Consider the following 22,039-nt stretch of genomic DNA (forward strand, 5'->3'; position numbering starts at 1 on the left):
AAAAAAAAAAAAAAAAAAAAAAAAAAAAAAAAAAAAAAAAAAAAAAAAAAAAAAAAAAAAAAAAAAAGGACAGACAAGGCTTCCGTACAATGATTAATAAGAAAACAAAAAAAAAAATTGATCGATATGTTTGCTATAAGTAGTTGGGTGGGTTGGGGATTGGGAGGTGGGACCAAGTGAAAATATGCTTCCAATACTTGTACCATGTCGATTCCCGTCAATATATGCACAGTCAATCCTGTTCGTACATCCTGATACTCCAATCCCTACCAACTAGAAGCACTCGTGCAGACGGTCGATCCTGATAATGACGTCACGCGTTCTTATCGTTGCTCGTTTATTTGTCTCAGTCTGTCTGCAACTAAAGGATCGTAAGTTTAGCCTGTTATTTTTTCAACCTGTAATATATCTATATACACTCGATCGATTCGCTAACGACTAAGAGTATTCGAAGTTTGATCAGTATTACTGTCAAAATTTCTCTATGAGGTTTTCGTAAGTGACTGTACGAACACTTAATGGCATTCGTAATAGGAGATATTCCACTGTAGAATGAGTCTCGTGTAGTTATACGCGTGTATACGGGGAGGCATAATGCCGCCCGAAGGCAGGATTGGAGTGATCCTATCGGAAGTGAAGGATGATCCTGGTTCACGATCATGGATCACAATGATCCTTACGCCCACCATCCTCGCGGAGTAGCAGTCTCTGTACGCGGTGGAGGTACTCTCGCTCCCGCTAAGATCGTATGGCGTAACGTTGAATTTATCCGAGCGTAGATCGTTGCACTCCCTGGATACCAAGACTGCTGGTTACAGGAACGACTTCTATATCCTTGATATCGAGTTCCCCGGGAACAACCTGGTGCTTTTCCTAGCTGAACCTGGTCTCGCAGCTTTGTCTTTAGTATTTCGAGCCTGTCAGACCCTCGTGATATAACTTTTATGTAAATAGATTATAAATAACGCGAAAGTTATATTGGATCCCTTGCCCATTTACTTGGATGATCCTACCGGCTGAAACCGGAAGTACGTGACTCCATGCGCTTAAACGAAAAAAGATATGTTCGTCGCTGAGGCAAGGCTTATTTTTCCAAGTAGGGCAAGCCACTTGTTAACTTTCTCAATTGAAGGATCTCTGGGTTCCTTGGGTCTAAGGGGATCCAGAAGGGTCGACCAAGTTTTATCCTACTTGACAAAGGACTCGAGCTAGATCCGGTAGGGGGTAGAGGATAACCGAGCGACCTTCGGGTCAACATCCGGCTCGATGACAACCACTGTTCCACCGTATCTCCAGTCCGACGCTTAACTCTCGGCTATGGTGATAAAAGTCGAGCAGGATTTGCAGGTATAACAATTGCCGTTATTTGAGTTAGAAAATCTACTTTCTTGCGTCTATTATTGTTATTCGCATTCCCATTCTCCTCTCAATATTATTATCATTATCGAACCTTTCCGTATGGTTATCATTTAACGTAACGTAAACTTCCGAGACTTCGTACCAACTTCTCCATCCCAGTGAACTTCTGCTACCGTACCACGTCTATTCAGCTTCTTTATATAATACTGCACAGTACCACCTGCCCTGAGAAACCGGGCTTACCAACCTGACCAATAAGATCCTCTAGATATACAGAAGGCACGTTGCATCTGGTAGCAGGTAGTACGTATTCCGGGCTTTGGAAGCTGAGAATAAGGTATAGAAGCGAAGGTGAAAAAAAATCTCTTGAATATACTCGGCTGTAGGGCTCTCGGGTACAGATGCTGTTTGTAGTGCATACAATGCATATGCATCGTATATACTCGGTGCTACAATGTAAGACTAATACGTGTTATTTCAGGAGTGATTTGCACGAATTTACATACCGGGTACATTCAGGTCGGTAGATCTTCGAAATTGTATGGTAGCTGGGTACGCGCTGCTCTGGACCACGTTTTCCATAAAAATTGCTTTTCATCGTTGATATGGCACTGGTCGTTACTACGGAAAGTAGTGAGAACGGGTAAAAAGAAAATTGAGTAAAAAAAATATTGTGCTCCTGCTGCTCCGTTCCTCGAGGTATCTCGTTGCTCATGTACAGGGTGTCTCAAAAATTAATTGTGATATTGGTATACATGCGTAGATCGTATATGCATATAGTTCTTGCCGATCGCCGTAACCCACTGCTTGAAGTGCACTGTTAAGGCCAGCCCTAATAAGATAAGTGCGGCACTTAACCTCTTGAAATGGGTTCTTGTGTTTGTGGGCATTAACCGAGTTACCTACAGCGCACGAGTCTGAGATAGTGCAAAACTTCATCTTCATCTTCATGTACGTCATCCTCTTCTTTATGGTCTTCTTATATACGAGGGATACTTTTACTTTTACTTCTTGGTACCCTACCGCGGCTTTCCTTATAGGTTAGGTTAAGCAGGTATTGATTTTACGAATCGTGGCGGTTTAATCTCACGTAGATACTACGTGTCCAGATAATCTTTCGAGATGATCGCGAGATTAGATACAGGATCAATAGTTGTATAAACAATCTTATATATATGGATATACTCGATAATTTTATTCTACACGCTAGTTCTTATGATTGTTGACTATTGATTTTAAGTATGAAGTTTTTTTTTTATTTATTTTTTTTTTATAGCTCCATTATTTATCCACGATATGACGTATTTGCCTTACTCATCAATTCGACTCTGCCAGTCAGCGTTCTGTCTGATAATATCATCTCCATTTGGAGATATCTAAATGACCCTCGGGCTGTTTCGGAATGTACTCGACAATCGCTTCTTGTAAATTCACCGACAATGCTGATGACTTTCGATGTTCTCCAACGTGTCTGCTGATCGATGTGGAGAGAGTAGGCTGGTACGGTTGGGTTACCCTACGCGCGATACAACTAGTCGGAACGCATAACTCCATAAAAGTACACTGTATAGGTAGAGTGGATTATTATTATAAACTGTGTAAATGTAAATACGACGTTGTCGCGTCCAGTTCTTTGGTAATTAATCTTTTCACGTATACCCCGTGGACCGTCCCTTAATGATCAGACCGAATTTCTATCGTCCGCGACAGTGAGCCGATCCATCATCAAATCATCATAATTATTTATGGACTTCAGTCACTCTAGGCACGTTGCCTAATTCATGCGTAACCAATGCAGTATGAATAGGTTATAAATGAAAAGGAAATACGAATAAATTTTCGAAATTTAATACACGGATACTAGACATGGTGGGCATGATGGAGTAGGGAGGGGGGGTGGATAAAAAAATTTGGTACGAAACAAAAAAATGGGCTTTGAAATTTAAAACAAAATTATTTTTAAAATCCTTTCAGTTTTCGAACAACCTCGGAATATGTAAGAGCTAGCAGGCGGTATAGACGTGGTACTCTATCGGTAAAATTTGAAATTAATAATATCGACTTCCCGTCTAGTCGCATCAGAATCCATGTCGGTCCTGGGACTATCTCTTCGCTAACGAGGAATAGTAACAGCGGGAGTATGAGATACGAACCCATTGGAACAAGTGGAAATAATTGCTTTTCACGGTCAGCGGAAATTCGGAAAATTTTCCATAGAATTGAATATCGTGTATCTGCCAGTCGCTATTATAATAACGGAGTGTCCAGTATTCGTGTGGACTAGAATGGGTCCATTCACAAACAGAGACCCAGGTTGAAATAATAATTCATTCTTGTGAAATCCCTCAGAGTCTGTTTACAGTCGTCTGGCATGTCTCTGTCTTTATCCACTGAAAAGATCTCACAGTGAAAAATCCCGTATACCAGACCGGAGGTTGAGTCTCAGCGGCGTCGGATGGCAAATATTTCGAAATTTAGTGGCAATATCCGTTAATTTGCCCGGCACGCACCACTGAGTTTGCTAGCGAATCGAATGAGCGAACGAAATGAGTGAGCGAATAAGCAATCGAAACGAACGAATCGACCATCGAAGATTCAGCTGGACGACGGAGATCAAGAGGAAGAGTAATTTCCACTTCGATTACCGAACACCTTCATCCGGCAGAGTTCTGGTCCATGGAAGCCAAAGATATGGATTAGCGCTAACGAGGCAGTTAACGCTTGATTAAAATTGACAGGGAAGCTTCCCTCGTTTCCTCTTCTCTCTGCCTCGCAACCATCCCTCCTCCTACCCCCCTCCCCTGCCCCCCCCATGTCTACCTGCATCTACCTACGTAATTCCGGCTTGCGGAAATTGCCTAGCGCCGTTCAGAATTCGTTTCTATATTTTACCACTGGTCTCCTGTACGATTCTGACAACTGTGCTTCGAGCCATAAATTCGGTATACAGACAAGATTTAAACGTACTATAGATACGGGAATGGCTGCTACTTTCATTGTACGTAGAAAAAGATAATAATATTTCCTCTTAAATATTTCTCTATCGATGCTACAAATCCTACGTTTAATTTCATTGCCTATAGACCCGTATACTCGCGGACCCTGTATGGCTTGGGTCTGTATTACGTGACCGCATGGGATTCAACTTCTGATTTTACCGAGTTTCTTTAGGGTTGATCCCTTTTTTCCTTCCTGGTTCTCTCTATTGCACCCGAGATACCACTATCCTGGGAATCCTTCCGTAAGGGAGAAAAAAGTTCGGGTATAAATTCGACGAGGGAACCAGGGAACCCAGGGAGCCATTGTTAGCCGAGTACATACACAGGCCACTGACCTGTCCCGCTCTTCTCCGCCATTGTCCTTAGAGACGTAACACAGCCGAGGCCCGATCCAAGCCTTTTCTGCAATACACAACGCATATTCTATCCAGGATCATCTAAGTTCTTTCACGTGAAAATCCTTGGACAGTATATGATATATATGTATGTATATACTATTCTATCAGAAAACCGTCTTATGCACTGAGCGTGAAATTGGCGCGAAATTTAAATTTCTATAAGATGATTTTCAGTGTATATTTCATGTGTGTATATATATTTATATACATATATACACTTAACTAAACAATTTTGGGGTGTAACACCACCTCGTAAACTAGGTTAGGATTCTAATCGAAAGCGATATTAAATTCATAGCCCGGAGCGCGACACTTTCCAACCTCCCCATATACGTATAAGGACTAGTACCCATAATATTGTAACATCCATTGGTCCTTCTGCCTCTATGATCGTGTAGCTAACCAAGATAGTTAACCGTGTTTATAAATTACTCGCCAATTCTCTGCACGCCCACGGGATACCGCGCTCCCGAGGGTGTGGTTGTCGCTTAATGCGCCAACGCCGACGTTTGCAGCCACGGCAAGGCAAGGCTTTCTTTTCCTTCGATTCCTGCCCGCAGGGAATTACGTGGGTGTCTGGCCCTGGACCTCCTCTTCTTGGCTATAGCGAACAAGAAGTATTCGGTGTGAGACGAGCTTTAATACGTTCTCGTATGATATTCAAAAGTTTCCGAACAGCAATTTGTCCTTGAATTTCGTCCTGGTTCCGGCTGCTACCCATTTGGTCATTTTGTACGATTGCTCCTGCTATGGGAGTTGATGGTCCAGGTCGAGTTCCGGATGAGGCTGGACAGATTGTGGAGGACGATAATTACTGTCGGGTGTAATTAAGGTAAATAAGGATGTTTAAGTGCCTTTCATATGTCTCCACCTGTTAGTGCATTCATATGGCGTTATGTACTTATAATGGGCACATATGTATACATACGTAGACATGGGATAATGGGATGTGGTATTCCAAGAAATTTATTACGAATTTATTTAAATCACTTATGCGCTTAGCGGCTACGTCATATTTAATTCTATTGGTATTATGATTATTGATTTTTTTTTTTTTAATCCAAACTTCCCTTACCGATTACGAACGTCTGTGTCATATATTATGGCGTCTCTTATCCTTTCGCAACTGAAAGCGAACTCCACGTAGGAAGTACCGAGATTTCTATTTATAGTGCCATAGCCATTATTGCCCCAACGGGGACATAGGAATTAACGCGAGAAATTAACCTTGTCTACTGTACGTGGTAGCTGATGATAGATGATACTTACTTAGAAGGCAATGTGGAGAGAAAATCGTGACAGTGAAATGACGTAGACAGGTAATTGTGGGATCGCTTTGGATATGTTTAAAAAAAAAAAAGAGATATATATATATATGATAGAAAATATTTGTGAAAAATTACGAAATTTCGTATTCGAAAAAAAAAAGTGACGATCATTCGAAGATACATTCGTAGTACAGTCGATTGTAAAAACATATCCCCGACAATGTTCAGGTAAATGCCCATAAGACTATCTATCTCGCACTCGCGGCAGGTATAGTAAACTTCAAAACTTTATTAACATTATCCATAATCGGATCAAATTTCTTACTTGTCAATGGACGCTGCTAGAAAACTTTTTTTTTACCTTTAACTGTCAATCGTTGGAAACTGGTGTTTATCTATAATAATTGCGTAACAGCTGCCAAATAAGGCTGCTATGTCGTACAGTCCACGTTTTTCTCGAGTTTTATTGCATGCATGCATGTTTATGACGTGATGCAACCCCAAGCTACAGAAAAGCTCCCGGAGGGCTTAGAATTTCGAAGTACGTAATACCTGGGTATGGTAGCAAAGTCTCTGGAGGTCTCCGGTGGATAATTCCGTGGCACGGAAACCCATAATTGGAATAATAAGGTCATTATCGGATGACCCAGGACTTAAGGGCGTTATACTTGGCATAGCTTCAACTTTTGCCTATCCTTGTATATCGGAATTTAGCTGTATATATATTGCATATACGTTATACAGAAGTACATAAATACACGTATGCGTACATAACGCTGACTTCACGTAATCTATATATACACGTTTACCTGTATACACGGAACCTAAGCATATTCTGTCCCCAAGCTACGAGAATCGCACCGATCAATTTGCATTCTAAAGATGCTGAAGAGAGAGAGAGAGAGAGAGAGAGAGAGAGAGAGAGGGCGCCAGTAGTCGCGTGTGTAACGCAAATGCAGATTTCTCATCCTTGCTGCATTTCTATGCCTCTTTCTTCTTTCTCTTTTTCACTTTTTTATTTTCTCTCTCTCTCTCTCTCTCTCTCTCTCTCTCTCTCTCTCTCTCTCCGCCTTCTTGAACATCCTCGCCAAGTATCCCTATACCAGCGACGCGCGACTAATCATCGGTAATATTACGACGAGGACAGACCCAATGATAGGTACCCAACCTAACCTCCCTCGGCCCTTGAACATCCTCGCCAAGTATCCCTATACCAGCGACGCGCGACTAATCATCGGTAATATTACGACGAGGACAGACCCAATGATAGGTACCCAACCTAACCTCCCTCGGCCCTTACCTACGAATGACTTACGCTGATTGGCTCTCGTTTCCCGCGCAATTTATACCGATCAACGTCCACTTGAATTATCGAGGAAACGTGAGAAAGAGAAGGAAAGAGAAAATTTCCAGGATGAGAGAAAAAAGAAAGACAGTCATTTCCGTGGAGTTGAAAATAATAAAAGAAAGAAAGAAAAAGAAAGGAAGAGTGATTTGCCTCTTGGATCTTACTGCGCCTTATGCATGTGATTATCGAGAAAGACTCCGATGAGGATTACTTTCATATACGACATACAGAATCTTCGTGAGCTCGAATATTCTCTCCCTTCCATTCCCCTTATTATCTACTTTTTCTTTCGCGGAGGGTTTTTATTTTTTTTTGTTTTTTTCTTTATTTTTATTCACTTAATATTTTTTTAACCCTCTCCATTCCCTCTCGGCTGGTTACAATTTACCGGAAGTGCATCTTTTCCTCCATGTGACTTGCTCTATTTACACTTGATTCGTTTCTACCTTTTTCTGGTAACCGCACGCCTTAGGCGCCGCCGTCACGGTGCACTCTGTGTGACGCGCTGTACGCTCTTTCGCGTGACGATCGGGAACAATCGTCGTGTTCCAAGTGCTATATAGGTAGCTAAAGCTGATCTCATCCGAGGCGACGCTTAACTCTTTTTATCCGAGACTTATGCATTCTTTCGTCCGGTAATTTTCTATCCGGTCAATTATTCCTGGAACGAGACTGACCGACCGCACGTAATAGCTTCATCTTCGATGATACGAGAAAAACAAAAATGAATAAATAGTATGGTGGGGCCGGGATAGGGGTTCGCGTATGGAAGGGCGGGAGGGGAGGGGAACATCAAGTGAATGGGATAACATGACGCTCCATAGGGAATAGGTTAAAGGTATATGTATAGTATGGGAAAAGACAGAGAAGAGACAACGACGCGAAGAAGATGACCAAGAGGAAGACGAAGATGCGAAATGAAAAGAAATCGTGGCACAGAGACTAAAAATCGTTGCGCCTCTTAGACTCTGTCGAACTTGAACGACGTTGCTGTTGTTGATATACGATCGCGTTTCGGTTACACCGATTTTACGCGAACGTTTCCAAGTACGCGCGATCGAATCTCATCCATGATCGTCAAGTTAACCAGGGATGCCGGGGCGATTAATAAAATCTTACAGTCTCCGAATTTTTGACAGTTTTGACATATTGCAATAGCCCCCCGTAAATCCAGACACGGGTTAACGTGCGATCGTGTTGAGCTGTGGTATTAGGAACTAACAGTGTGCGCGTATAACGTCATAAATAGAATCTACCGATGCCCGAGGGCATCCAAGAAACGTATTAGGATGGTTGTGAGATCGAAAAAAAGAGGAGTCTGTTGTACCAACCCAGAAAGAAAATGATAAATTGTATAACGCGTCCTTGAAATGACTATACCTGGTACCTGCACCTAATGATTCGTTAATTAGACACTGGGGCATTCGTCGTTATCAAAAATTTCGTTAAATTACACGGGCGCAACATTTAACCAGAAAAATATCTCGTAATACGAAACGTTAACGATTTTATAAAAAAAAATTTTTTTTTTCATTTTTATTATCCCACCTTTAAATTCTCGCCTTATTATTTCCTAATTCTTGGCTCTTTAATATAGTCTCGTCGGTGCATTCGACGTTTATTTACTCTCGTTGAAAAATTCCATTGACACCCGTAGAGCATAGGAACTTCTACTTAATACCAATCACTATACTGTCAGCCTATAACTTACTATACACTGATTCGAATAGTCATACGTATGTGATATACTGTTATTGGTATTTAATAAAGCCCGTAATATCCCTCTTATGTAGCAATGGTATTAGCGTTATATCGCGGCATCGGACGCTCACACTGAAAAACGGGTTATTGAACGATTATAACCGGCTGTAGACGCCACGGACTATTGTTCCCTATGGTTTTATACACATAGCGTACACGCGACTGGCATTCCATACAGGCCCTTTTACGTTAGACGATATACATTAAGAATTAAAGAAATAGAGCCAATATATTTTTTCTCTTAGATGTATTTATGTATATATATATATATCTCACTTTGAAAATTTATGGCGGGAATTCAAATTCCGGTTACGGAATTAGCTCACGTTTCGATTTCGCATACAGCCCGCGTCCCTTTACGACGCATTGACACTTTATGGGTCATATTTCCTCTTTAACACTAATGCACTGCGTACCGGCCTTAATTTGCTGTCTTTCTACCCTAACAATTTTGCAATACAGTCCCTGATAAAGTTCTGGTAATTTTTCTTACTCTCTGTCACTGCATTTGGTTACGGTAATATTTTTTTATTTTTACTTTGAAAATTACCCTAAGCTCTTTCGTAAACTGGAATTAAATAACCTGACGTCTTGGATTTTTTCCCCATTGTCTCAATGCATATAGGTATCGGTAGAGGGAAATGCTTGTGAAATTTATTGTGATAAAAATCAATGGGGAACTTGGGTATATGTGTGCTTCGATGGGTGAATCGAATAGGTGACCTTTGACATGATGGTTAAAAGCGTAACGCTTCCCTCGATGCAAAGCCGAGCTTTAATATTCGCCCTGGCTCTTCGCCGGGCCGCAATTACATACCATAAAGCACGATTAAGACATGCCTTCGGCCATTATTATGCCGTACAGCGCCGCTCAAAATGACTCGCTGTATGCGATTCATTTTCTTGATCTTTTTTTTTATTTTGTCAATTTTTTCTTTCACTTTTAATACAACTTTTATCTTCGTCATATCTTTTTGGCTTAAGTGATATTTTCGACTTTCCACATTCACTCTTGGTCGCGTTTTTGTATATAAAGACAGTATAATTCTATATGCTAGTAATCTGTCTTATATAGTTATGTATACATATACATATGTGTATAATATATGTATTGCGTCTACCCTTCGGTATGCGGTGGGAAGATCGCGTTTACATCCACATGCGATCGTAAAAGGAACACGTGTCGCCGACTTGTGAACAGTACGAAAATATGGGACGATCGTAAAATAAGAATTTCATTTAAATTTTCGCCATACAATGGACTTATCTTTATACTTGTATTTAAAGAAAAATTCGAAAAATTCTCGATGAATTTAGATTTTTTGTAGATTCGCGGTTTATCTTTATACAGTGAAGATTTAGGTTGTATAATTTTAATAAATTACAAAAAAAAAACGGAACAACTATTTTTCGATTTATTTCTTACATGCGGGATAAAAATCCATATTGGCAATTATACGAATCCCGACAAATAAAAATCCGGGTCGTGAGGTACCTACAGTGACTTTCACTCCAAAAGTTACAAGACATTCGTGAATTCTCGTACGGAATTCCATCCGCCATTGATCCATCGAGATTTATCGATCTTTCACCATCTTAATTCAAATGGTCCTCAATGCGTCCCTGGAGATCGCGCATAGTTACCTAAAATGGTTGAAATATTTGTCCATGTCGATTAAAAGGCAACTGCAAAAAATTCTATGTAAAAATCGATCTTTATTGCTATCCTAAGAATTTCGATCCATATCCTTCCGTGGATTTTTCTAATGTCCATTAGATACTGTATTATGCGCGTGCCATTCGCACGATCTCACAGAGCGATTATACGCCAATTAGAATAAAGCAGTTTGGCCGGTCTATTATTTCTACGGATCTTTCGCAATAGGCCGGTACACAGCCTCCCCACCGTGATCTATTCTCGATCACGATCCATATCGTAGATCCCGGTGCACTCAGGTGAAACGAAGGATCGTTTCGCATAGATAAACCACAGGGAGAAGGGTAGATTCGCAAAGCGTTTCTATAACGACGCGATCGTAAATGGTTCCTAACCGGTAAAATTGGCCAGGATCTTTTTTTTCTATCTTTCTTTTATCCTTTTATCTTTAAACATATACGCTGATTTAGAGGGTTGCACGTGCCAGGCAGTAGCACTGCAACCGTGTTAGTGTTCGGGAACTGATTTATTTGTCTGCGCGGGGTTGAAACTCATGCATATTAATTTGAAATGTTTATCGTTCTAATTAGTTCGAATGGTGGATGGATGAGCGTCGCGACGCCATCCAATAATATGGACGCTTGATTTTTTCCAATTCCGTAAAAAAAAAAAATGTTAAGGATCGTAAATGTCAAAAGTGAAAAATATCAGGGTTATGTAATTAAAAATTTTACTTGAATCCGTAACAATTTCATATCAAATTTTATATCACCCGCGTATCAAAAAAGATAAAAAAATTTGATACGTAAGCCAGATGTCAGACGCCAATACTTTTGATTAAAATTTCGTTGGATATCAAAATGTACCGTATCCATGAACACTGCCTTTAATGTTTAAGCTAGAAAAAGATCCTGTGTACCTGAAAGGAACAGATCGCTTTGATATTAAATCCCTCTGCTCATTCAATGAATTAGATTAACAGCGAGCAACGAGAAATCGAATGAAGTGTTCCAAAAGATGATGATTATCATTATACACATCCCTTGAAGACACGTTGGACGCGTTAAAGTGTTAGGAAATTTAACAATCCCTAATGGTGTCCCTTTTTTATTAAAAAAAAAAAAAAATTAAAAATTAAACATCCCTTCCTTACCCTCAACTTCTATTTCCGTCCCTTCCGTTTGCTTCACCCCTTTCCTTTCGCCTTCGCTCACCCCTTATCGATCCTCCCAGCATCATTTACTTCAGCCAAGAAAATCTAAGGGGTGACATTAAACAAGATGGAGGGTATGTCAAAGGCAACGAGCTGTTTGTACAAACGTTAAGGGCTCGTTAGAGAAAGTGGACATGTATGGTCTTCAACCTACCCCTTTACCTAGAATAATAAAAGCAGCGACTGTTTTCATCCTGAATTTGAAATCCGTCACGTTCGTTAAATTTTACTAAAATTTGAAATTCCTCGACAATTTACTTGAACCGTCCAAAAAAATGTCGTGCAAAATACCAGTTTACCCCAGCATACGTACAAGTGAAAACTGCACGCGTGTCACAGCTGTCGTCATTGTTGCTCGTCCATAATTGTCCACTGTGCAATTTCTTTCTGGCTACCATATGCCGAGAATACCGTAGGGAAGTTAGTAGTAACACGTGGCACGTGTATACCTTGGATGCACTCAGTAAAGAAATAAGGGCGCATTTTCATCGCAATAACATCGGGCGCAATACAGCAATTACAGACCTTAATGCGAAACTAAAGGGGTTTCACCACCGTGATGGTTTCATGCTCCATCTTTGCCCCTTTGTGGTTGCCTGAATGAGGCTCACAAGACGACTCTGTTACAAAAAGTTTCAGCAGCAGCGTATCGGGTGAATGCGTAAACTCGAAAAAGTCGAATTTTTTTTTTTTTTTTTTTTTCGAAAACTTAACATTTCCAAGCATACAAATTTTCTTGATTTTTTTTTTGCGACATTCTCACCAACCAAATCCAACAACGTAAGCTTTATATTAAGTATAGCGAAATACTCAGCTCGCGGTTGGGTCCATATAAAACTAACAAGACAACAACTGCTGGTCCAAGGAAGATGACGTTGTTGTAAGCCAACGAATTGGCAAGCCCGACATCGTGTTATGACGAAATTCGCAAAGTGCCGCCATAACTCATACGACTTTATTGCTTGTCGTCGGAGAAATCGGAGCATATTATTTCACCGTGTTTGCAAGATAACGCATGTACCAGACCCGAACCGGTACAATATATCCATATTCACATGTGCATTCATACGTATACACATTGCACGAAGAGGATACCGCCGCCTGTACCTTACGTAATATTATACTTGAAAACGCGCCTTGCAGATGCCGCTAAAGGTCTTATTAAATATATAAAACCACCCAGCAGACAGTGCCTATGCTTGTGGCAAGGGCTGGTCTAACTTATAAAACAATATGCCAACGACTTAAAAATTGTCAGGAAACCTCCTAAGATTCTTGACGTATATAGATACACGTGGACGGGTGGTTAATACGTAAAAAAAGGAATTAAGAAAAAAAAGGATTCGTTATTGATCGTAATGTATTCACAAGCCTCGGGCCGGTAGACGAAATCGAGCGTGTAAACGTTCGCATTGAGAATAATCGTAAACCAAAGGAATTTCAGTGTACCGAACCGGTTTACATTGGAACCACAGATACAATTTACAACGTGAGGTATCTGCATATCGCATGTCGCACTTGAATTTTCGTATTTATTAAAAGTCTTTTATTAACCATTAACTACTTGTATATATACTTTTCTGTGTAAATTGACTTTACCAGCTTTACCAAAACTTACGTGACTCCTCTGTTACTTGTCCCCTGCGAATGTAACCTATCTCTCAGTCAGCCTACGTACCTATCTGTCCATCTATCCTGGAACACACGTGAACCAGACCTTAAGGAACGTGGGTACGCTTTTCTATATCTACGATACATAGGAGAGTAGCTAAGGTCGCCGTGGAGCGGGATGAACGAAAGAGAGAAGAATATAAAAGAAGTACGAAGAAGAGAGAAAGGAAGGAAAAACTATGCAAGAAAAATTAAAAAAAAACTCGTCCGTTAGTTTCAACCAGGGAAACTTAATAGATCTCACGTGTAACGGACGATGTTGGTACCACTGTCCTGAGGGGTTCAGTGCGTATATGCGTGTCTGAATGCCTATGCGTTATACGTTGCCATATACCGTGAGTGCGTTTCATCAGCGCTTTACTACGTTCTTGCAGGAGCTGAAGGAGAGCTTCAACTACGGACTGTTTTGCCCGCCGGTGAACGGGAAGGCTGGAAAATTCCTGGACGAGGAACGTCGTCTGGGAGATTATCCCTTCAACGGCCCCGTCGGCTACCTGGAGGTGAGTTTACGCGGTTAATTCATTTATTCTTGTTCCGCTTCCTCTTTCACCTTTACTTCCTATTTCTTACTTGTCCTGCTCTTATTTAACCGTACTCTTATTCGTTTTCTTCTTTCGCGCACAGCAGCGCCATCCTGCGGTCAGACTGGTAATTACATAGTAATAATAGACTGGTAGTAACATTTCGACGGGTTCAACGTCAATTCGTATCATCGCTTTACTTCCACCTTGTCTTGTTCCCGGGTTCATGATCTTTTGCTTGGTTTATATTTCTTCTTCTTTCAACTTCTTCTTGTACTTCTTGCACTGTTTTTTTTTTATTTACCCTCGGTGTATACATATCTTTCCATCTATCCATTGCCGAACCATTCCAACCTGACTAACTTTTTTATATATTTACTTCACGTTCTCTCTTTCTTCTTCTGCTTCTACTACCTATTACTACTTCATGACGCTGGAAAATCGTCCAGGCCGAACCTTGAATGCCAGCGTAAATGACTCCTTCAACTTTATTGACGTCGTGTCAGGCCATTTCAGCCGGGTAATACGTAAAGCTGAGTAGTCTATTCGGGTCGGTCAGGGTACCAGAGGAGGGAATAGATAATAGGGAAGAGTTATACCTATATACATATATAGAAGACAGACGCTGACAGAGATGGATATAGAAGGAGAAGAGCTTTTTAAAAAGAGTCTAATGAATGGCACGTTACTGTCTAAGGGATCCGGTCTGAGAGGTCAAGGAGACCTGAACAACCCCGGATATTTTCGCATGTCTTATTTTTCGTTTTCATCCGGTCGACTACCCTTAACGATAATGACTTCGGAATAGACACTCTTGAACCACGACAATACCTTGGGCATTATCCAGAGGACGTTTCGTCTAATGAGGTTATGTTGGTGAGGGTGGGGGGCACATTTGCATTCATATGACACTTAAGAAACTTTGAGGTCTCTGCCACTGCCTTAAGGATCCGATCCTGACCTCATCTGTATTTAATTAACGCATAGGACATTGCGACGTCTCGTCCCATCTCTCTCATAAACGAATAAAATAGACTATTAAGAATTTTCCTCAAAAACTACTTTAATTATCTACTTCAATGTATTAATTGTCCTACTTCCATTGATTAAAAAGTGGCTTCACGGTGAATACCTAATTAATGTCACTGTGAAATTCTCACTCAGTGAACTTGACTCCTTGCGTAATTGCTTTTTATAGACTATGCTCACATTAGATAGCGAACTTGTGTCAGAGGCCAAACTCGCGAAAGACTCCGCCCTGGTAAAAGACAAAGAGACCCAACCCTGATGCGTAAATAGGAACTAGAAATTTTAGCGAGGACCAATTAGCAGGCTCCACTAATTATCATAGCAATTTGTATTCCATCCCAGAGCCACAAATTTTACTTCGTACATCATTCACATTAGCACACTTTGTACGGGTCGCAGCGCGGTCGCCACTCATACGCCAAGCGGTCATAGGTCATACGCAAAAGGTATTAATACCTTTCCCGCGCATAGTGCGTTAACATATATTTTTCCAGAATTTTACAAACATCCCAATGTCCATTATAACAGAGTTCGACGAACCTCCAAGTATACTTCTCCTACCATGTCGTCACTAATGTATTCATAGGCTTTAACAAGTACCTTATTAGTCCACGTCGTCTACTTCTAAATGCACAAAGTCGATTTCGTAAGATCCTTATGGGAAATCCCATAAGCTATCTCGTGGGAAGAATTCGAACGAGCACGAACCCAATACCTGGAGACACAGTCAGACAGGAAGTAATTCCAAAACCGAAAATGCAACTCGGTCCACGTAGTCGCTCCGCGTCCCAGCCGAGGTGTCACCTGGCGTCTCCACTCCTGCATGGGAAAAGGAAACGCCGACTCCATGGCGCTGATCGGCGTCGTCTCCGACCGGAGACAGGAAAAACAAATATCTCGTCGGGTTAACAAGATCTGGATGCTGCCCGCGGTTTCTTACGTAACTGGAGCTAGTCTCATCTCGAATGGCCGGGGTCCATAGTCGGTACCTTATGAGAGCGTCGCAAACAAAATATAAGGATTTTCATTGCGCGATTAATTTTTGAAAAATTTTTATTTTTTTTTTTGTTATCCTATTTACATCATGTTGTAATATACGATGTCAAATTTCGTACAATACTGTTATTCAATTTCGTAGCTGTAATCTACAATTTTTTTTTTTTTTTTACGTCAAACGTGATTCACCTTTTTTTTATGAGGTTCGTACCAATCTTCGTACGTTGATATGGAACACGGGAAAAAATGGTCGTTGACGTTGAAATTTATTGGAGTGCATCAACCCGGATAGATCTCGTGGTCAGGAAACTGTAGCAGCCCTCACGGGGAAGGAGCGCACCGTTAGGAACGCCAAGTAGCTACGCAGCCGAGCGCGTCCACCGGCCAATACCCGATACTATACGATACATTCGTGGTACGTTTATGCAACATAGCTGCTACCGTCTTGTGGCCTCTCGTTATTATGCTGTTGTCCACACGAAACGCCAACTGACATTTTTTCAGCAACGCGTGTGACGTCGACTTTATTCTCGTTATACATCTAAACCGGGGACCAACGGTTGCTGACTGGACAGTGGATTCGAATACTATTAACGGAACGGTTCTGAGAATGTGTGGTGCGATCGACGATATCGAATTCGATTATTTATTGGATTGGAGTCGAGGGATAAAAAAATTGTTAGAAGTCAGCGATATTGAGAGTAATGGTCTTTCGGGTAGGGTTTGAAAGAGGATTGATTCCCTTTTTTTTGTTTTCGATACAATTCCCCGAAGAGATCTTGATTTAGAGATTGTCTTATATGCTATATGTCTTTTCAAGAAATTCGATCGGGATTTTTAAAAATCTACTTTGTCTAATACTTTGGTACAGAGTTATGATTTTTAATGAGAAATTGTACATATTTGATAAATTAAAATTGATTAACGAAACGAATTAACATGGTTAACCATGGCTGATTGCGTCATTTTATTATTATATTTTATTTTTGTCATTTTTTCTTTTTTATGTGAAATCGAACAGAATTTTTGTGACATTAAAACTAACGATTCTTTTTGCTTTTTCGTAAACGCAGCTAAAGTACAAAAGGCGAGTTTACAAGATGCTACACCTAGACGAGAAGCAGCTAAAGGCGATGCACACGCGCACGAATCTGCGAAGACTCCTGGATTACGTGGCGAACAGTCAAGTCGAGAAGATTGCAAAGATGTGCAGCAAGGGATTGGATCCGAACTTTCATTGCCAGGAAACGGGCGGTGAGTGAGAGAAAAATCAGATGGATCATTGGCTGGCGCACTTTTCTTTAAACGCCCTATAACCTGTGGTCGTTAGACGGCCAGTAAACCTGATGTGGCTCTCGATGCCCCTGGGGTACGATTTCATGAGAACACGCCCGAAGGATCGTCTAATATAATAACCCGGCCCGATTTCGTCGCGCGATTAACTCAAAAACCCGAAGGGGCCCCATCTCGTCGGGCCCTGTAATAATCCCTGAAAAGATTAAGGCTCGTTCACACGACCAAGCTCCTTTATTCAAGCCATGAAAGGATCTTGCGGCACTTTGTTAGCTATCGCTAGTTAGCTCTTATGTTGGCGACAATGTCCTAACTAATTTTTCTTATTATTTTCAATAGAAACTCCCCTGACCCTTGCTACCAGTCTGAAGAAACCTTCAAAGGTAATCATCGCCCTGGTGAACGGCGGGGCGCTTCTTGATTATCGAACAAAGGAAGGACTGACTGCAATGCATCGGGCTGTCGAGAGGAACAGTCTAGAGGCTGTGAAAACGCTCCTTGAACTTGGTGCTAGTCCCAATTACAAGGACACAAAGGGACTGACTCCTTTGTACTACAGTGTCACATACAAGACGGATCCGATGCTCTGCGAGACGCTTTTGCATGATCATGCTACCATCGGTGCTCAGGACCTTCAAGGATGGCAGGAAGTTCATCAGGTACTTCAACTTTTTTTAGAACTTTAATTTCAAACTTGTAAGTTCTCACCTGGTTCCAACTCAATATTCTTATCTTCTTTCTCGTAGGCCTGTCGAAACAACCTGGTCCAGCACCTTGATCATCTTCTCTTCTACGGTGCCGACATGAACGCTCGCAACGCTTCCGGAAACACGCCTCTCCACGTATGCGCAGTGAACAACATAGACTCTTCGTGCATTCGTCAGCTACTCTTCAGGGGAGCTCAGAAGGACAGTCTCAATTATGCGAATCAGACTCCGTACCAGGTCGCAGTGATCGCTGGTAACATGGACCTCGCTGAGGTCATCAAGAACTACCAGCCCGAGGAAGTCGGTGAGTGACATTGAGATACGAGCTAGAAGTACTCGCATGAGTTAAGAATGACTGTTGACTGATCGAGGCATTGACTCTTCCTTGATGATGCGAATCAGGATCGCCGATCGTCCTCTTCTTCCTGGAGTACTCTTTAAAACTAAGTGCATACGCTCTTGATCCCACGATTTTAAATTGTGTTAACGAATCTGGAGTATGGTCGGTTACAACCAATTCGCTTTATATTGAATTTTCATTTTTTGATATAAATTAAATTGAAAAATAAGAATATTAGTAACGAGCAAACATGAAACGACGGTTTTGGTTCGTTTGATAACACTGATAATTAACTGTAACTAACCTAACGAGCTTTAATCCTCATCCTAGTATTATTTGGCAAACAATAACGAATTCTAGTAATTAATGTCAATTTGATAAGCGCCGCGACGACATGATCAAAGCGCACCTAATACGGTCTCAGCATGGAAAAGTACTTTGCCACATAGTTCGAGAGTAACGAAGGCCAAAATGTATATATGCGTTATATTGATATATTATTCTAATAATAATATAGTTCCTCGACTTTTGGAAGGATTATGAAAGAGGATGATGTATTTGTCGCTTGCTTAATTAGCTTGGCATGAGCACGTAGCACGCAATTCTCTAAAGAAATAGAGTTGGTCGGATAATAGAGAAACTGTAATAATTTGAAAATGCTCCTAGAGGAAGGTAGTAGAAATGAATTGATTTTTTTTTCGATGCATTAAAAAAAAAGAACATTGAATCGGTATCGATCGTGCTACCGGTACAGTATAAAGATACTACGTTATATACTATATACATATATATATATATTACAATTGGTGTGTGAGAATTTTTGGTGGTGATGGTTGTACGTCGAGTAACTTTTGTTTCTTGTAAAAAAATATTTTTTCCCTTCTTTTCATTCATTTTTTTGTATTTCTTTTCTATCCAATCGATCATTCGTCTCATGTCTTCAATTATCATTTCACGTCTCTTTCCTATCAATTATTTACTGATTGTTTTTTTTTTTGTGGAGATTCTCGACTAGCGTTGCTACAACATGTAAATTAGATCATTGGTAGATGCTGACGAAGTCTATGATTTCTTAACACGACTGTCGCGATCCATCGACTCGAGAAAAAAAAACATTCTTATTCGATAAAGCATACCAGAAAGACATAACTACAAAACGAAATAGTCATATCTATAGTCGATGGACCGCATGTAACAAGACTCTTCCTCGAAGGAACCTTTGTGCATAAATATTTATATACTGTATACATAATCGTATGTACAAAGTACTTGCGTCAAGTAATTAAGACTGCGAGGCGCAAGTGCGTAAACTGCGCCAGGACGCCATTGTATCGTACGAAACAAATACAACGAGACTTAATTGAGTGTGCTTCACCCGCTTCCATACAACAAACCAAAACACCAGCTATTAATTATCACACCACACGTTTTCTGTTAACATTGTATACACGCGCGATTATGTGACAAAGATGGCTTGCGTAACCTGCTTAAAGTGCCAATAACGCTAGAAACGAAAAAAAAAAGTAATCGAGATTCATTGGGGAAAAAAAAATCAGAATCACTGTCAAAAAAAAAAGAAAGAAAATTTATTACCATGGATCCAGGTGTACCAAGCCACACGATTTGTCAGAGGCACATAAAAATTAGTTTGTCTAAAAAAAAAATAATTAACCCGTAAGAATGTCCAAGCAAGAAACATATCTTTGTAAGGCTAAGTAATCTTTTCTTTACTTAACCTTGCAACCTCGATTTTCAGTACCTTTTAAAGGCCCGCCACGCTACAACCCGAAACGACGTTCAATGGCGTTTGGTGGTATGACCACAAGCTGTTCAGCCAACAATCTGGGAACCCTCACCAGAATACCGTCCACAGAACAGCACGTCGCCACGGGAACAACGGGTACACTGACGAGAACCGTATCTGCAGAACAATACGGCACAGCAACACTGACCAGGATCCCGTCGACGGAACAGTATCCAACGCTCACCAGAGTTCCATCCGCAGAGCAATATCCAATGACGGGTACTCTGAGCAGAGTACCATCATCTGAACAATATACAAACTCTGGCGGTACCTTGACTAGAGTTACCACCACGACGGAACAATACACAACTGGTACCCTAAGTAGAGTTAGCTCTGCCGAACAACAGTATCATCCTACGGGAACCCTGAGCAGGATGCCGAGTACCGAGCAGTATGCTAACATAATGCGGACCGAGTCTCATCACAGTAGTCTGAACAGAGTGCCGTCCATGGAACAGAGCAGGAACGACTGCGGAACGCTCCAGCGAATACCGTCCCAGCAGCACATAGGAACCCTCACGAGAATACATCAGGATCAGCCGAATCTAGGAACCCTTACCAGAACAGAACAGCTTAACACACTGAATCGGCTACCGTCCGATTATCAGAATCCAAATGCGCTTCGCGATTCCAATGCTAGGTAAGCATCGAGATTGTCTTTGCGATTAAGAGCCCGGTCGAGTCTGTCCCTTATATTTGTTGTCGATCGACTTTTTTTTCATTTAAATAAATTTTGAATTTTTTAAAAATATTTTTCATCGCGATACTGTTTCGGGTTTCCGTGTAACGTTCTTAAGCGCGGAAAATAACCGGGCGCTTACGCGAAGCGCAATTCATGCGGAATGATCACTCAGAGAGAACGAAAAAAAAAAAAGAAAAAAAAACATTTTGAAGATTCCCTACCTCGGACCACTATCAGAACCTAAGAATAGAGGGTCTCACGAGGTTGCAAGAGCATCGGATCGAGCTTCAGCATCGACTGGACATACACAGGACGATGGACATGCCGCCGTCGCCGTCGCCGAGCAGCAGGAGTCTTGCACCCTTCAGCTCAGCTAGTTCCAGCCTGTCCGAGGGTAGCAACCAGCCCTCGGGGGAGGATTCGGCGAGCATCGTCACAGGTACAAGTTCTCTACGTTTTTTTATATATTTTTTTTTGTTAAATCAAAATATACGTGCCCAATACGTGGAACGAGCGGATGAACTACTCGTGACGTCATTCGTCGAATATTACTGCACGAAGATACCTGTTACACGTTGGGCCACTCGTATGCGTATACATATGAGCGTATACGTGCGTATATATATATATCATAATTATAAAAAAAGGCTCGATCGAAGATTCATCCGGAAGATTTGAAAGCTGAAAAAAATAGAGGAAGAAAGGAATCACGGGATTCGTTTTGATGTAACGTGTCCAGCCATCACCACCAAAAATGTAATGAAAACGAGGGGAAACAAAAAATATATATATATATGTATATATATATATATATATATATATATATATTCTTCTATTCATGTCTAGACGATATGCATGTTTGTTCGATGTCTCATCCGTGGGATATACTTATAAAACTTCTATTATTTCTATATTTATTTTCTTTTTAAAATGATCTCCAGCTTCTCGAACGTCCATGTTAAAGGTAAATCCATATGAAGTGATTTTTTTTTT

General features: G+C 40.9%; 1 protein-coding gene across 6 annotated transcripts in view; it reads left to right on the forward strand.

Annotated features, from left to right (window-relative positions):
* LOC107266874 (protein shank) overlaps nucleotides 1-22,039 on the forward strand; it is a 98,096-nt gene that overhangs the window by 68,039 nt on the left and 8,018 nt on the right. For 3 of the 6 annotated variants that reach the window (XM_025084128.1, XM_015737856.2, XM_015737855.2), the window contains 6 exons: nucleotides 14,049-14,174; nucleotides 17,294-17,474; nucleotides 17,853-18,172; nucleotides 18,260-18,524; nucleotides 20,317-21,004; nucleotides 21,259-21,485. In XM_025084128.1, coding sequence (XP_024939896.1) covers nucleotides 14,049-14,174; nucleotides 17,294-17,474; nucleotides 17,853-18,172; nucleotides 18,260-18,524; nucleotides 20,317-21,004; nucleotides 21,259-21,485 — 1,807 coding nt within the window. The remainder of the gene's footprint in view (nucleotides 1-14,048; nucleotides 14,175-17,293; nucleotides 17,475-17,852; nucleotides 18,173-18,259; nucleotides 18,525-20,316; nucleotides 21,005-21,258; nucleotides 21,486-22,039) is intronic. The other 3 variants (XM_015737853.2, XM_015737854.2, XM_015737857.2) reach the window with 1 other exon arrangement.

Source organism: Cephus cinctus, unplaced genomic scaffold, assembly GCF_000341935.2.
Source record: "Cephus cinctus unplaced genomic scaffold, Ccin1 Ccin1_scaffold0330, whole genome shotgun sequence".
NCBI lineage: Eukaryota > Metazoa > Arthropoda > Insecta > Hymenoptera > Cephidae > Cephus > Cephus cinctus.